Source organism: Eublepharis macularius, chromosome 7, assembly GCF_028583425.1.
Source record: "Eublepharis macularius isolate TG4126 chromosome 7, MPM_Emac_v1.0, whole genome shotgun sequence".
In the NCBI taxonomy this organism is placed as follows: domain Eukaryota; kingdom Metazoa; phylum Chordata; class Lepidosauria; order Squamata; family Eublepharidae; genus Eublepharis; species Eublepharis macularius.
Window position 1 is genome coordinate 73,307,971 of NC_072796.1, and position 17,833 is coordinate 73,325,803.

A 17,833-nucleotide genomic window follows, 5' to 3' on the forward strand; every position below is an offset into this window, starting at 1 on the left:
TTGCGCTAGGAAATATTAATATGTCGAATAAATGCTGGAAATGTAAAAAACATGAAGGATCACTATACCATATGTGGTGGACTTGTGAGGTAGCGAAGCAATACTGGGGAGATATAATTGAAGTAATTAATGAGGTTTTGCAAACCCAAATAAATAAAAACCCAGAATTGCTGCTACTGAACTTGGGAAGATGGAAGATGTTCCAATGCAGTATAGAACACTGTTATTTTACATGATTACAGCAGCAAGACTTTTATATGCGCAGAAATGGAAAGTTCCCCTTTCATGTCCCAAGAAATACCAACTACAGAAGATTGGATTTACAAATTGCTGTACATGACTGAGATGGACAAAATGACAAGAAAAAGATCTTGATCCAGGACAATTTAATGCAGATTGGGAGAAATTGAAACAATATCTAGAAAAAAAATGGGACATGAAAGGGGAACTGTGGCAGTTCGAGAATTACTGAAATGTAATAGAAAAAGAGAGAAGTGACTTTACCGGGAAAGGGGGAATTTAATTATTAAAATCTAAGATACCATTGGGGTTATCATAAAATTAAAAATTATAGAGTATTAAATAATAGATGTTTTACTATGGATATATAAGATTAAACTAATTAGATATTATTTACAATATATAGCTTAAGTAAAGAGTATATAATGGATATTTGAGTGTAACAGTTACCTTATAGACTTAAAATAAGCTTAGAATAAGAAATAGTAAAAGATGGGTGTGTAATAGAATATTAGAGTCTAAGCTAATATCAGAATTAGGATGATTGTGGAAAGTAAAGAGTTTAAGTAAACGGAAAGTAAAATGGATATGTTATATTTTTAATATCTTGATTGCTAATATATATTATTATGCTAGCATTATCTTATGTAGAATATATGGTTTAACTGAGGTATTTAAAGGGAAACTTGTATTACAGAGATATTTTTAGTAGAGATTTAACAAGCTTAGAGAAAAACAGGGTTAACATACCTGTAACTTATGTTCATCGAGTTCTTCTGTGCTGACACACATGGGGACTGCGCAGGCGCAGGCCAGCCGCCGGAGAATTTTCTAGAGCTTCCAAGGCTCCGAAGGGGCCGTTTGTCACGCGCCTCAGCGACCGTCTTCCCGCCCAAACGGTCACGTGATCCTACAGCGACCAACGGCCCCTTCCCTCAGTTCTCCTTTGCCGCCGCTTGACCAACACACTTCAGCCATAACACCTTAAAAACACCAATATCCGTTACAGCCATCACAGTATTGTGCATTGGAGTTCACAGCGGGGTAGGAGGGAGGGTTGTGTGTCAGCACAGAAGAACTCGATGAACATAAGTTACAGGTATGTTAACCCTGTTTTCATCTTCGTTCTTCTGTGCCTCCACACATGGGAGTGTACCAAGCTTCACACAATAAGGAAGGCGGGGGTGAAGTCCAACACAATTTTATTGAACAAACAAGAACAACAATAAATAGATATGCATATATACATCTATGTAAAAAACTGTGTAAGGACACATAAGTACTCAATATTTACATATATACACACCCCCAGGTACATATATACACACTTTCACTCAAGGGTACCCAGCAGGTACGCCAAGAAAGTCATTCCAAAACTCCCTCAGGAAAAAAGGGAGTGTAAGACAGCCTTGGCCACAGATACATCCTGCTCCGCATTGACATCAACGGCGTAATGCCTGACAAAGGTGTCTGCAGAGGACCATGTGGCTGCTTTACAAATGTTAACCAGGGGCACCCCCCTGAGGAGTGCCGAAGAGGATGCCTGGGACCGCGTGGAGTGGGCTCTGACATGAAGCGGGCAAGCCACCCCTGCCAGCGAATAGGCCTTGCCAATGGCCGCCACAATCCACCTCGACAGGGTCTGTGAGGAAACCCTGGTACCCTTGTCCTTGGCCCCAAAACATACAAACAGGTGAGGACAGGAGCGGAATTCCTTCGTCCTATCCAGGTAATAGGCTAGGGCCCTCTTCAAGTCTAGGGAATGAAGGGCCTTTTCCCCCTTAGAGGAAGGTTGAGGAAAAAATGCAGGCAGTGAGATATCCTGCGAGAGGTGGAAGGCGGACACCACCTTGGGCAGGAACCCGAGGCAGGGACGCAGGACCACCTTGTTGGGATGAAACACAAGAAAAGGAGGGTCAGACCGCAGTGCAGACAGCTCACTGACCCTCCTGGCCGATGTGACGGCCACCAAGAATGCTACCTTGTAGGATAGCATATCCAAGGGGCATGTAGCCATAGGTTCAAATGGAGGCAACATGAGACGTGAGAGCACCAAAGACAGTGACCACTGAGGCACTGGCGCCGACACAGGTGGGTAAAGATTGTACATGCCCTTAAGGAACTGGCGGGATTGTGGGTGAGAAAACACCGTAGCACCCTCAATTCGGGCGTGAGCAGCTGATATCGCTGCCAGGTGGACCTTGAGGGAGGACACCTTCAAGCCCAGGCCACGCAAGTGGCACAAATACTCGAATACAACCCCCAAGGGACTGCTGTCAGGCACCACTCCTTTAGCAAGTGCCCAAAGTTCAAACCTGCGCCACTTGGCCGCATAAGCGCGCCTAGTGGATGGCCGACGGGCGTTCAGGAGGACTCTCTGTACCTCGTCAGTAAAGCCTACCGGGGAGGAACGATCCGCCACGCCGTTAGGTGCAGCTTCCTGGGATCGTGGTTGACTAGGCTCCCGTTTAGGAGAAGGTCTTGCCAAGGGGGCAGACTCACATATGTCCGTTGGGACATCCGCAGGAGCTTCGGGAACCAAACCTGCCGTGGCCAGAAGGGGGCCACCAGGATGCAGTCCGTCTCGTCCTCCTCTATCTTGCACAGGACCCTGGGAATCAAGGGGAATGGAGGAAACATGTAGTGCAAGCCCTGCGTCCACGTAAACTGGAAGGCATCCCCAATAGAGAGGGGGTCGCTCCCTGCCCTGGAACAGAACGTGTGGGCCTTGGTGGTCGCCGCAGTGGCGAACACGTCTATCACTGGATGACCCCACATCTGATCGGCCCAACGCACTCTACGTTCAGTTCCCACTCGTGGTCCAGCAAAGGGACCCTGCTGAGGGCATCTGCCCGGGCATTGTCTGACCCAGCCACGTGTATAGCACGGAGCGACACGCCGTTCTTGATAGCCCACTGCCAAGTGAGTGTGGCTTCCCGGCACAGGGACATGGACACTGTGCCCCCCTGCTGATTCACGTAGTACATGGCAGTCGTGTTGTCCGTCTGCACCAAGACCTGACGATCTCTCAGTAGTGCTGTAAGAGACACAAGTGCGAAACGAATGGCCCTTAGTTCAAGCACATTGATATGGAGGGTCTTTTCCCTGTCAGACCAGACATCCTGCACAGACACATCACCACAGTAAGCCCCCCATCCCAACAGAGAGGCATCAGTGGTAACCGTGACCTCATGGTGTTGATACCCAAAGGGGATTCCCTTAAACAAGTTGTCATCAGACAGCCACCAGTCCAAGGAGGAGAGGATGACCCTCGGGATAGAGAATTTGAGGGACGGAGGGTGCAGCAGAGCATCGTACCTCCGCACAAACCAGTTCTGGAGCGGGCGCATACGCAGCCTAGCAAAAGGCACCACAGAGGTGGCCGCTGCCATATGCCCTAGCAAGCACTGGATAGTGCGCACAGACTGGAATCGGTTCCTTTTAAACATGGACACTAGACCCCTTAGGGACCGAGCCCTCTCCAAGGGGAGCAGGGCCTTACCCTCCACAGAGTCTAACAGTGCACCAATGTAGGACACCTTGCAGCTGGGCACCAGTTTGGACTTTTCAAAGTTCACCAGGAGCCCCAGGCGTTGGCAAGTGCTAAGTACCAAGCCAATGTCCTGCACCAGCCTAGACTCCGATTCAGCCACGATGAGCCAGTCATCGAGGTACGGAAAGATGGTACAGCCTTCTTCCCGTAGGAAGGAAACCACAGGGGCCACACATTTTGTGAACACTCGTGGGGCAGTGGAAAGGCCAAAGGGGAGCACCTTATACCGGAAAACCCTTTGCCGGTAAACAAAGCTCAGGTATTTCCTGTGCTCCTTCCGTATCCCCACGTGAAAGTATGCGTCTTTTAAGTCAAGAACCGCAAACCAATCCCCCTGTTTCAGCAAGGCGATCACAGCCGCCAACGTTACCATTTTGAATTTGGTCACCTTGAGGAAGGCATTAAGGCCCCTCAGATCTAAGATGGGACGTAAGCCCCCATCCTTCTTAGGGACCAGGAAGAACCTAGAGAAGAATCCCTTTACAGAGTCCTCATAGGGCAATTCTTCCACAGCACCCTTGGCCAAGAGCGACACGATCTCCGCATCCAGCTCGGCCATAGTGTTATTGACAGCTGTCAGGGGCGAACCGCATCTAGGCAGCTCAACAAACTCCAGCCCGTATCCCAGTTCAACAATAGTTAAGACCCATGAGTCAGATGTTATTGACTCCCACTCAGAGAGGAGTGGACTAAGTCTGTCCGAAAAGTTCGGGGATACGGCTGGCGCGACCCGTCAGTACTGCCTCCCGGCACCCTGCTGATCTTTCTGCTGGGCCGGTTGCTGTGCCTGACGAGGCTTGAAGGGCCGACGCCTCCTCTGCTGTTGTGCGGGAGGGTAAGGCCGCTGCTGGTAGGCAGGATACTGCTGGTAGCCCGGCCGCTGTTGCTGGTATCTGCCCTGGTAATGGTAAGGGCCAGACCGGGGAGCGTACCGTGACCTGGAGGAGGGCTTGTCTGCTGGAGCCAGACCCAAAGACCGCGCCGTCTGCCTGTCCTCTTTTTTCTTTTTCAGGGTCTCGTCGGTGGACTTGGAGAACAGCGAGTCCCCTTCAAAGGGCATGCTCTCCACCCTGGAACGCACCTCTTGGGACAGGGCCGTCGACCGCAACCAAGAGTGGCGCCTGAGGACCACCGCCGTCGCCATCCCTCTAGCAGCAGTGTCAGCAGCGTGGCTCCCAGCGTTCATCTGCTGCTTAGACAGCCTCACAGCCTCCGTCTGCAGCAGGGACACCACAGCCTTCTGCTCAGGAGGGAGGTCCCGGGTATAGGATGCCAACTTCTCCCAGAGGTACAGTTGGTACCCTGCCATGATGGTCTGGTAGTTGGCAATCCTCAGACCCAGTGAAGAGACAATGTACTGGCGCCTGCCCATGGCATCCAGCTTCTTGCCCTCCTTATCGGCAGGCACCGAGGAGTGACCCGATCGTCGGGGGTTGAACTCCTCTGTGACCAAGGAGGAAGGTGGAGGGTGCTTCACCAACGCCGGCCAGGTGCCCTGCTTGATCTTGTAAAGCTGCTCGATGCGCTTGGATGTTGGAGGTTGATCACAGGGCACCTGCCACACCTTCTCCACAATCTCCTCAATACCCTCGAGCATGGGGAAGCCAACGTACGCCGGATTGTCCCCGTAAATACGTTTGAGGAGCTTGTCCTTGGTCTGGGGGACTGCCGAAGAGATGTCCATCTCGAGAGCCTTGGCCATCCTAGCCATCTGGTCGGCGTAGATGCGGAGGTCCTCGAATGGCGAGTCCGCCGATGGCACTAGCTCCTCAGCCGGCGATGGTTCGGACCAGGACTCCGACTGGTAGCCGCCAAAGCTCCCCACTTCCTCCTCATCGGAACCGAGCTGGGATTCCGGAACCTGGAGCGGAGGGGGAGCCCACGCCGACCTCGATGTCGAAGGCCTCGGTTCCGACACGGAGAAGCCCGCAGGTGCCCCCTCCCATTGGCAACGGTATGGCGAGGGGAGGTAGGAAGCCTGTCGATGCCGGGACGCAGCGGACCGGACAGATCGGACACTGTCCCCGGAACCATGCCGCTCACGACCGACCGGAGGTGGAGACGGACGGGCAGGCGACGGACGGCTCCGACGAGGGGACGGGCTCGGTTCCAGCCTCGGCGACCGAAGGGGAAGCGATGGTCGGCTCCGACGGCGCGGGCTCGGCTCCGGTCCCGAAGAGAATTCTGCGGGCACCGTCTCGAAGGCCATCGGATCCGGCACCGGCACGGAGATGTCTTCTGGCTCCGGGGAGCCCAGATGAGGGGAAGGCGTGTGAGGAAGCACGATGACCTCCTCCTGAGGAGCGGGACGCGGCGACCGGTGATGCTTGGTCTTCTTCTTCTTCTTCGCTGGTTCCGAAGAAGACCTCGGATCCGACGCGCTCCTCGCCTTCGAAGGGGACCTCGGCTTCGACCTCTTCGCCTTGATCGGGATCGAACCGGTCGCCGGTTCCGACCGGGGACTCGGTACCAGGACCCTCGGTTCCGAAGCTGGTCTCGGATCCGACCTGGTAGATGACGCGCTACGGGGCGGCCGCACCGGTCCCTGCGCTGGAGAGGCCGCTCTCGACGCCGAGGCACTCGGGGGCAGCGGTTTCGACCCCGACCTCGCGGAGGCCACTGAGCCAGCTCTTGATTGCCGTTCGGCAGAGGGGCTAGGGCCGGCCTTGGACGGACGTAACGGGGTTCCCTCCGACATGACCTTCTGCCACAGCGAGGAATTTAGCCGGGCCTTGCGATCCTGCCGGGCCTTGCTGGTGAAACCCTGGCAGATCCTACAGGCCGAGACATTGTGGGTCTCCCCCAAGCAAAAAAGGCACAAATCATGGCCATCGGATTTGGCCATTTTAGTGTGGCATTTTAGGCAATGCTTGAAGAGAGCCGTAGAGGCCATCTTCAGGGGCACGCGAAAGAAGGGTCAAAAACAGTCCGAGTCAAATTACCGAGTCCACGTCAAAGTCCAAAGCGAGATCCAAAGAATAGTCGAGGTCACGAAGTCCGAAGTCAAAAGCCAAGCAATCAGTTAGAGTAAGCACAAAGCACAAAAGCACAGAGCAACGAAGCTCACGTTCTCTCCAAGCGGCGGCAAGAAGAGAACTGAGGGAAGGGGCCGTTGGTCGCTGTAGGATCACGTGACCGTTTGGGCGGGAAGACGGTCGCTGAGGCGCGCGACAAACGGCCCCTTCGGAGCCTTGGAAGCTCTAGAAAATTCTCCGGCGGCTGGCCTGCGCCTGCGCAGTCCCCATGTGTGGAGGCACAGAAGAACGAAGATGAAGGAGTATTAAGTGTGTGTTTAATAGAATATATGAGATACTAAGTAATTAAGTAATAAGATAGACTAAGGGTTGGAAAACTGTTGGAAGTCAACTAAAAAGGGGGAGGAAAGGGAGGGGGTTAGAAATAGACTTACAAGGGGGTAATGTATGTGTTGAATGATATTATAATCTAATCCAATAAAAAATTTTATTAAAAAAAATATATATTCTTCTATCCCTTTACCAGAATGTTCCCTAGAATTGGAGCTGAATTCTGAGAAATTAAGGTCTACATTCTAATCTACTTCAAATGTCACTATCAAATGCAGTCACAATCGAAGACTTGAGTGTAGTTAATAAACAGGGCAATACCAATAAGTGGTTGTCTTAGGCTAAATATTAGTCATTAGGGGGATAAATATGAAAAACTGAAGGTGTAAAATTGCCTACATAAAATGTATTTACAGATATTTTCCCCAACAGTATGATGCTAAACCAACAGGAACATAAGACTGAGAAAGTGGAGCGATACGGTTTGCAGTCTGGTTAGAAAATACATATGCTTATATACATACAGTAACATGAACAGGATAAATTCAGCATACATAAACTAAAGTGTAGGAATTGAATGCTAGAATAAAGGTGAAATAACCACCAAAAATTATACCATTTGGAACAACTTTAAATGTTCATGTTATTTACTTTAGTAATCAACAGAGCTGTACATTTACTACGGTTTAATTTCTGGATCATATTTTGTCGTGCTTCTTTACTGGCAACTCTTTCTTGGCAGTCAAACAACATAGTTGCTATCTTTTCTATTAAAGAAGGAAAAGTACTTAGTTCAGCATTAGAGTAACTATGTCTAAATCATCCCTGCATCCAGAACACAGTAGAAAGAAGATGGTTTTAGCTAAAGAGTGCAAAAATCTGAAAAACTAATCAGGAAAATTCTGGTGAAGAAGACTGAAATTTAAGTGAAACTAAATGAAGCAAATTATTCCCTCTCTAGTAGAGAGATGGCTTTGACCTTAAAGGGATTCTTAAAAGTGAAACTTGTAATTATGCATGCTAATATTAATGGCTTCTGAGAGAGTAAAATGGTACAATGAGCAAAGAGATATACCAATAAGATTCTATAAAACCTGTGTAGTTCGAGAAACAGAATGATCAAGTAAGATGGAAAGAAACGCTGAAAAGGAGTACTGCTCCAAGTAAGACAATACTAGAACAAGGTATGATGTCCAATTTCTGTAGTGACTTTACTATTCAGTTAAATAAACTGAGGGTATGCTCAGGAAAACTAAAATTACTATTGGAGCAATCCATATTAATTTATCTTAGACAATTTACATAGTTGATAGGAAAGCAGCTTAGGAAGTCATTTATCTCTCTTTATATATTTTTCTTACACAGCATAATTGGCCTCTATACTGTTTCTCTGGGAAAACATATCATTTGACTATTCCATGAAAACTTGACATTAAACACTAGTTTAATGAGGGTTACACGAAATTCTTACAAGGTAAGGCTAACATATTTGCTATTATATTCTTGGATTTTTGGTTACTAAGGGGTCCTTCATACAATTTTAGGTGTACACCTCTAATTGTTGAAGTATAAAGACAAAGATTATCAAAACCGGAAAACACTTTGTACACTAACTGGTTAATATATTTTTTTAATTTATAAATATATTAATCATTTACAACAAACAAAAACAGAAAAAATGAATACAAGGATGGTTAACCAAGGTACCTAATTGGTTAATGTTATTAAGGTTTATACAGTGTGTTGAAATCTAGCAACTCTAAAACAACTTGGACTTTTGCCATATAGCTGCACTAACAGAAAAGACACGGAGGGCAATTTGGTTTCCTTCCACCTCCCACTGCAATGTATAGGTCCTTGCAAATCTTGCAATAACGAATCTACGTTCCAGGGTTTGAAAGGGACTGCTATGGAGAGAGAAACATGACAAACATCTGTCCTTTCTGCTGACTAGTTAGGATCCCAATGTTATAGAGTATTTGTGACAATGGTACAGCTTTAATCAGAATATTTTGTTGAAACTTTTGCCAAATACAAAGGAGATAACGGGATATAAGCAATCAAATAATAATGCAGATCACATTTCTTCTGGTAATCAAGTATCATTAGTCTATGCTCAGCAATGAGAGCAATATTAATTGTAACAAATTCCTAGGCTTATACTGATAACTGGCACAACTCTGCCAATATGTTTTGAGCACATTCTTATTACCGTGAAAAATAGATACAAAATAAACATTTTACTATATATGTTAAAAACTTTAACTGATCATATTGAAAAGTAGGAACTATTTGGAGCATAAGTTAGAATGGGCAGGAGAGAGGTAGATGCAAGTGATTTGGTATGTATTTTATGAGTTAAAATTATTGTTTGGACAGTTTTAAAATCAACAAAAATTACAAATGGAAAACAAAGAATTATAAAAGTATGTATTTTTGGAATTGAGAAGTTTATTTAAAACACATCAGTTGAAGAACAATTTGCTCAACTTGCATTAGGAATTTAAATTGTTCCAACAGCAACTGCAAGAGTTAGTTGCTAGTGCTTGTTCAAATAAAAATCAATTCCAAAAAGAACTGACATTTTATAAAATGCTCTTAACTTGGAAACAGATACAGATCATATTCAGATGTCTTGACAAATCAAATGCAGTTTGTTCTTGTACTTAAGCGGGTTCTTGCATTTTTCCCTTGGAAAGAGTGCAGTACAAGGCTTCCTGGTTTGAGAATCCCTGAATCAAGTTCCCAATTTGCTGTGATGTTTGAATATAGATGCCTGGGCAAATAGCATTTGTTCCTTCCGCACAAACTGGGATTTAAATTTCCATTTAATCCTCATTAGAATTCCAGTTTGCAGGGAGGAAACAAGTTTCAGTTTGCCCAAGTGCTTGCATTCAGACATCAGGGTGAACTGGAGCTTGAATCAAGGCTTCTAAAACCAGGAAGTATTCAACACATAATGAGAACAGGTAGCAAGCACAACAACAAGCTGTTTTTGTGCAACCATGGGTAAACAGAGGTTTGTCATATTTGAATAATCACACAACTTTATTTGCCTCAAAAACAGGCATAACTTTTCCCACTGAAAAATATTAAAATTTAGTCCATTCACATCTCACCTAGCTTTTCCAGAAGCATTCTTAACTTTTCTGAATGACTGATTGGCTGAGGATCTTGTAGAAAGAGTTCTGGGGGAAGCACGAATAAAACTGGATGGTGGGGTCTTGGGGATCTTCTTTATTAAATGAGAAACCCATTTCTTTTGTTCTTCTTGACAGGACGCCAACAATAGCATATCTCTTGCCGAAGTTACATCATAACTCACTATTAATGAAAGAGTATTACAATTAAACAAGTACATAATAAAACAACCACCATCACCGCTGGCTGGATGCTGGCAGTATTAAAACAGGAGAGGCTGCATATAAATTTTGTAAATATATATCTAACTGTGTTTCAATTAGTAGTATTTGTGTTGTATTTGTTACTTTTTATCATCTTGATGAAAAGGTTTGGCTATGCTAAAAACAAAGGCATAACTCAATTGTGAGTCACAGGTAGACAGAGTTTGATTGTACCTGGGACTCCTGCAGAAGGGACAGGGGAAAGGAGACACACACATGAGCCCACTGACAAACCGTTTTGTGTGCATTTTAACTATGGTTAAAGTTCGCCATCTGATGCACCCTAAAAATTGGATTTTAATGCATTTTCCAGACCACCACATATTCATACTACAATTGTTTTAGGCATATGAAAGTGAATACACTACTGTTTACATCAAATACTTTCAAAAGGAATGCTAGATAGAAACCCCTTAGAAAAAGTACTAATTTAAAAACTTATGTCTTACCTTTACATGGTGCAATTAATTCTTCCTTTTTATCCAAGTGGTCTTTATGGCACTTAACATGGCATCGTCGACATTCAACTGCAGGAGGTGGCTTAAATACATGCCAGAGGGGTTTGGCACAGGCCTCACAGTTGGCTGGAAAGTGGTATAATGTAGGGATAAATTCATGACCTTTATGATTGAGAAAATTTGTCTTCTCTGCTGGCTGAACTGGTTCTACTTCTAAATCTTTTCTGCACTCTCCCTCATTGGCATACAGAATCTGAAAAAAAAACAAAAAAGTATATAGCAATGTTTTATATCCTTGTAAATCAATGTGGATATTCTCTTTAAAAAAACCATTTCAAAGTCGGTATATGAAAGTTAGTGATGTTGATATTACCTGGAATATTTTGGGAATTTCCTCAGTTTCTGCTCTGTATACATCTCCCTGTGTTACTGGTCGAACATGAAATAATTTACTGAAATGAAACAAACATTACACTATTTTAGTAACCACTACAGAAATTAAGCAGATGTAGTACAATTCTAAATTAATTTTCACATTAATTTCTTCACATTAATATTCTTGAATGTGTGCACAAGATAATTACAGCAGATCCATATTTTCATTTGTTTTTAATTACTCTGTTGCTATATGAGCAATTCCTGTTCTAAACACAAATTGTGGATGTTGAATGAACATACATAAAAGTCTGTACTTAAGGTTCTTGGATGACATCATCATTTGGACCCATGGGAAGGAAGCCCTTGAGACGACTTTTAACAACTTTCACCCTACTATCAAACTGAGCCTGGACCACTCTACACAACAGGTACACTTCCTGGACACCCCTATACAACTACATAATGGACAGATAAATACCACCCTATTCCAGAAACCCACCGACTGAAACTCATATCTACATGCCTCCAGCTACCACCCTAAACATACCACTCGGTCGATTGTCTACAGCCAAGCCTTATGTTACAATCGTATCTGCTCCAATGCTCTTGATCAGGACTCCCACTTAAGAGATTTACAACAAGCATTTTTGAGACTACAGAACCCCCCAAATGAGGTAAGGAAACAAATCGACAGGGGCAGACTAGTACCCAGAAACAGCCTGCTCCAGGACAAACTTAAAGGAACTAACAACAGAACACCACTGGTTGTCACCTATAGTTCCCAGCTCAAACCCATCCAATGAATCATAATCCTGGAAAACAATGCCTCTCTCTCACAAGCCCTGGGTAGAAGACCTCTCCTTGCCTACAGAGAGCCCCTCAACCTTAAACGGCTTCTCACTAACAACCATGAATCGGCTAGCAGAGTCACCAACACAGATACCAGACCTTGCAACAGACCCAGATGCCAACTCTGCCCTCATATCTACCCAGGAAATTCAATTACAGGACCCAATGTCATCAACTACACTATCTCTGGCTCTTACAGCTGCTCATCCTCCAATGTGATATATGTCCTCATGTGCCAACAATGTCCATCTGCTCTGTACATTAGACAAACCAGCCAACCTCTGCGCAAAAGAATAAATGGACACAAATCTGACATTAAAAATGGCAACATCCAGAAACCAGTGGGAGAACACTTCAATCTACCAGGACATTCCATCAAGGACTTAAAGGTTACCACAGTTCAACAGAAACTTCAAAAACAAAATCCAACCGGAAGCTACTGAATTGGAATTCATATGTAAATTTGACTCAGTCAAACTTGGATTGAATAGAGACTATGAATGGTTATCTCATTATCAGAAGTAACTGCCTTTCAAGCATTCTATTCAGATTCAGCTATGGAGGGGAGGGGTCACACCCAGCCTGGATTGGGCACTTCATCTCTTTCATGACTTCTGCAACTGACTGCATCTCCTCCCCCCTCCCCTCACCACCTATATATATCTAGCCAGTTTCTTCATACCCTCCATGCATCTGACAAAGAGAACAAATAGTTTTCTGAAGTGTTTTTTCATCGAGATGATTGCATCGATACATTTTTTGCATCTCATTAATAGTAATAAAATGGTTTTTGAAATTAATAACATAATTAATAATACGTTGCTGTTTTGCAGATGAGTGAGTTCTAAAGACATGGATTTTTTTTCTGGATAGATGGGCTCAAATGTTATTACCAGCATTTCGCTTCAGCATGTTTAGCCCCTTCAATGGGCAAAGTGGCTCCATATTTTAAACAGCATTCTTATAGTTGCGTAGTCTCTCTCTCTCTCTCTCTCCAGGGTACATGTGTCTTGTAGCTCTTATTCAGCCATGTCTTTCTGACATACATTCACTGATAGTAAAGAGTCCAGTAACACCTTTAAGTCTAACCAACTTTACTGTAGCATAAGCTTTCGAGAACCATAGTTCTCTTCTAATCTACATGTTGGCACCTGTGACTGCGAACCCTAACATATCCTTCCCAACTTCCATAATACCTAGCAGCAGCACCCCACCCCCTTTAATTGGTGAAAAGAGGACAATGGGGATTGACTAAGCCTTATCAAGAACAAGTATCTGCAGTAAAGAAGAAATGGATGTAATCAGCTATTTTACAAATTTAAGAACCATTAGAACCCAAGCAAAAGTATTTCACCATTCTAAACTTAAACTTATTTTCCAGAAACAATCCATATGCTTATTAGAAAAGTACAAAACTTTACAGTTACTGAACAGTGCACTGAAATAAATAAGATACAAGCCAAGGACTCACAAGGACTTGCACGGGCATTTCCCCACGCCCCTATTTCCTCTTTCTCTTCCCTGAAAGCCCATATAGCATCTCCCTTTTTCCTGCCTCCTCCATTCTCTTCTACTCACCAGCCAACCTACCTTTACCTGCCCCTCTCTCCAGTTTCCTCCTTCACTAACCTTGCCAGCTTCTCCCTGGGAAAAGTCTGGCTTACTCGCATAGTACCAGTTACCAGGCCAGGCCCAGTTCTACAGAGGGGAACCCACTTGCAAGAGGCATCTTACTTTCCCCTCCTATACTATTTCTTCTCTCTCTCCTCCCAGGCAACTGCTTATCCTTACCTTTCACTGGTTCCCACCCATCAACCAAGCATTACCTGCCTTCCATCTTCAGCTATATTTTATTATTTATTTACTACCTTTATATCCCATTTTTCTTCACAATAGGAATCCAAAGCAGCTTACATCATTCTCCTCTTCTCCATTTTACCCTCACAAAAACCCTGTGAGGCAGGTTAGACTAAGAATGAGTAACTGGCCCAAGGTCACCCAGTGAGCTTTCTCTTTGGGGATTCAAAGCTGTGTCTCCCAGATCCCAGGCAAAATAGTAACCACTATACTACATTGGCTTTCATGTGGAGGCCACTCTTGAACAGGTTTGAGCAGCTAGGTCTGACAGTGGTTGCTGCCAGACTTGGTCACAATGTGTCTTGCCTTAAAGGCCCAAAAGCCCTGGAAAGGGCCCTCCCCTTGCCTTTTACTGATAATAATCAAGGTTTGAGGGCTGGCTATCTTGTTGAAATTGCCTAGCAAACCCCCAATGGCCACTGCAGAGGGCATTTATTTCTTAAAGGTACAGGTGTTGTTTCTAGTATTTGAGAGAGGGACTAACCCTCAATGTATTATTGTTATTGTTGTTGATGTTATAGATTTCAGGGCTTTTTGCACCCAGTAGGACAGAGAGAATAATGCCTCCTATATGACACATTGGTGGAAGGAACATCAACAATTTGAGATATGCACCATGTTGCTTGCAGAAGATCATGAAATGACTATGGATGAAGGTTAAAGGAGAAAGCGCCAAAGAAGTATTACAGCTGGGGGTGTGTGATTTGGGTTTCCGATTTGGGTAAAGTAACCAAATCGGACCCAATTTGCAATTATTCAGGATTCCTAAATTGGGTCCCAAATCAAAGCTTCCCACCAAGCAGCTGATCCAGCTGGCAGGGATTTAAATGCTGCTTTCTGTGCGGCTGCAAAGCAGCACAAAAAGCGGCATTTAAAACCTCAGATCAGCTGTTTGGTGGGGAGATCCCCGCCAAGCAGCTGATCCAGCCGAAGGGGCTTTAAATGCCCCTTTCCCTGCCTCAGAAGCAGCACAGAAAGGAGCATTTAAGCCCATGGATCAGCTGTTTGGTGGGGTAATCCCCACCAAGCAGCTTATCTGAACCTTCCCTGATGTCCTGCTGGCTGCTGCGGCGGCAGAAGAGGCAGTGCGGGCCCCGGAGGACCCGGCTCCGGCCTTCCCCACTGCCCAGCTGGCCACTGCGGTGGCGGAAGAGGCGGCGTGGGTGGCAGAGGAGCCAGCTCCAGCCTTCCCTGCCAGCCAGCTGATTGTCCTCCCCTTTCCCTGCCAGCCAGGTAAGTGGGATGGGTGGGTGGGGGTGGGTGGTTGCCCCAGGGTGGGTGGATGATTTGAAAAACCTAATAAAATTTGTATTTAAAAAAGGGTGGGTGGGGGATTTGCTCCGACTTACTTCAGTATGCTCTGAATCTTTACGAAGCATACTGAAGCAAGCTAAATACTGGAAACCCGAATCTTTTGAGGGTGCACAACCCTAATTACAGCTGAACATCAAGAAAACAAAAATAATGACCACGGAGGAATTACACAATTTTAAAGATGACAATGAAGAAATTACAATTGTTCCAGATTTTCTATTCCTTGGCTCAATCATCAACCAAAAGGGAGACTGCAATGAAGAAGTCAGAAGAAGACTGAGACTCGGAAAAGCAGCTGTGAGGGAGCTAGAAAAGATCCTTAAAGATAAAGATGCCTTTCTGGGAACCAAGATCAAGATGATCCAAACTATGTTATTCTTCACTATGTATGGATGTGAAAGTTGGACAGTGAAGAAAGCTGACAGGAAGAAAATTGATTCATTTGAAATGTGGTGCTGGAGGAGACTTTTGCGGATACCATGGACAGCCAAAAAGACAAGTGGGTGGGTACTAGACCAAATCAAGCCTAGATTCTCTCTAGAAGCTAAAATGACAAAACGGAGGCTATCATACTTTGGTCATATCATGAGAAGGCAAGATTCTCTGGAAAAGTCAATAATGCTAGGAAAAGTGGAAGGCAGTAGGAAAAGAGGAAGACCTAAAACAAGATGGTTTGACTCAATAAAAAAGCCACATCCTCCAATTTGTAGGACCTGAGCAAGTCTGTTAATGATAGGACAGTTGGGAGGTCTTTCATTCATAGAGTCACCACAGGTCAGGGGCGACTTGACAGCACATAACACACACATATGACACATATGGAGAAATGAGAATATGTATTCAACACTGTTACTGCCATAATTGTTCTGCCCTACACTTTGAGGATGATGACATATGCATGTATGCCCAGTCTAAGTTGAAATGTGCACAAATGCATATATACATTCATGGTCTAGGAAACACTCATACTTCTACTATCCACCAGTCCCAAAATTGCTACCTGATTGCTAATCAGCCAGGAGAACAAGGTTGGCCCTGTGAGGAAAAACATTTTACCCAAAGTATTAGGCACAGCCAAACATTCCCTCAATCAAGGTGGCTGTTGGATGCTCTTAATCAAAGGTATCCCAATGTAGTGTCCATGGGTACCACAGCGTCCACAGGCACTTGCTATGTGATCAGGAAAGTAGGTGGGACCACTGTGAAAGTAGAACCAATGAATGTCTACTAGGGGTGTGAATCCCCCCAAAAGTCTAGGTAACCCAGATCCAGTTTGCAGGGATTAAAAAAACCCTGGGATCCCTAAAATCTGGGTCAGATTCTCTTTTGGAGCTCAGGCAGAGGGAGGGGGCAGGATTGGAATCCACCTGCCTGCTGTCTTCTCCCCAGCCATGCCAGCCTCGCACCACTCTCCTGAAGTGGTACTGTGCTTGGCTCCATTCATGTCATTGCCTTCTTATCACCACTGCCCTCTCACCACCGCTGCTCTATTTCTGCTGCAGCTGCCTATGGCTAGATAATCCAGCCAGAGAGTTCAGGTGCCTAGATCCAATCCAGGGTTTGCCCTGGGGAACTCGAATATCTGGATTATGCCAGATTGGCATAAATCCCACTTTTCTGCTGGTTTCTACCCCTACTGGCTACTGTCATATAAATAAAGATGTTTTTCACTTGGATCCTATGCACTGCTCAATGGAAGGATCCAGGATACTATAAATGGGACCCTTGGATCAGCTGTGAGGCAAGGGCTGAGGGGCAACAGAGCAATGGATCACCCCTTTCTCCCCTTGGTAGTCTTCTTTTTGTGTAGTTTGTCTTCCATTTCCCCTATTGTTTATCTTCTTCTGTGTACATATAAGCTCCCCTTGGGCTTCTTATGTGTATGACTATATTTCCCATGCCCCTTCCTCTTCTATGTGTATGTGTGCTTGGCTAGGCCTCCTGTGGCAGCCCTTTTGTAGTGGTACCTGCCACCCTGCCTCAAAATTCCAAAAATGCCAGCAGGCTCAAAAAAGTTGGAGACGTCTGCTTTGATCCATCTTTTGATGTAAATTTCTATCAGTTAAAATACTTTTAAAGTTTTCAGATTGAAGGAAAGATCTCAAGTACGTGGTCCAAGTTTCTGATTTTTATTGTGTGAAAGCATTTTTAACACTGTATTTAAAACAAACTAGGATGTCCAACTGAGGCACAATTTTTGGGTTTATTTCCACCTATGAGAGGGGAGAATATTCTCTGATTCTCTTTTTATTGCATCCTGGGTCATTCTGAAGAGATCAGGAAAGCTCCAACTCTCCAGGATTTTCACAAATTATGCAAGACTGAATTATTCAGGAGGACTTTCTACTCAGATTATAATGCTCTTTCATAAGAAATAGCTCAAAGAGATATCTTGATAAGGAACTGGGACTACAGACTAGGCTATTGGGTACTGTCCACTGATGTAGATACGCTCCAACTGGGTAGTTCAACATT

The 17,833-nt window shown here is 45.1% G+C and overlaps 1 protein-coding gene across 3 annotated transcripts in view; it reads right to left on the reverse strand.

Annotated features, from left to right (window-relative positions):
* Nucleotides 1-17,833, reverse strand: part of ROCK1 (Rho associated coiled-coil containing protein kinase 1) — a 277,707-nt gene that overhangs the window by 16,181 nt on the left and 243,693 nt on the right. For all 3 annotated transcript variants that reach the window (XM_054984452.1, XM_054984451.1, XM_054984450.1), the window contains 3 exons: nt 11,334-11,412; nt 10,952-11,213; nt 10,218-10,422 (listed from right to left, as the gene is read on the reverse strand). In XM_054984452.1, coding sequence (XP_054840427.1) covers nt 10,218-10,422; nt 10,952-11,213; nt 11,334-11,412 — 546 coding nt within the window. The remainder of the gene's footprint in view (nt 1-10,217; nt 10,423-10,951; nt 11,214-11,333; nt 11,413-17,833) is intronic.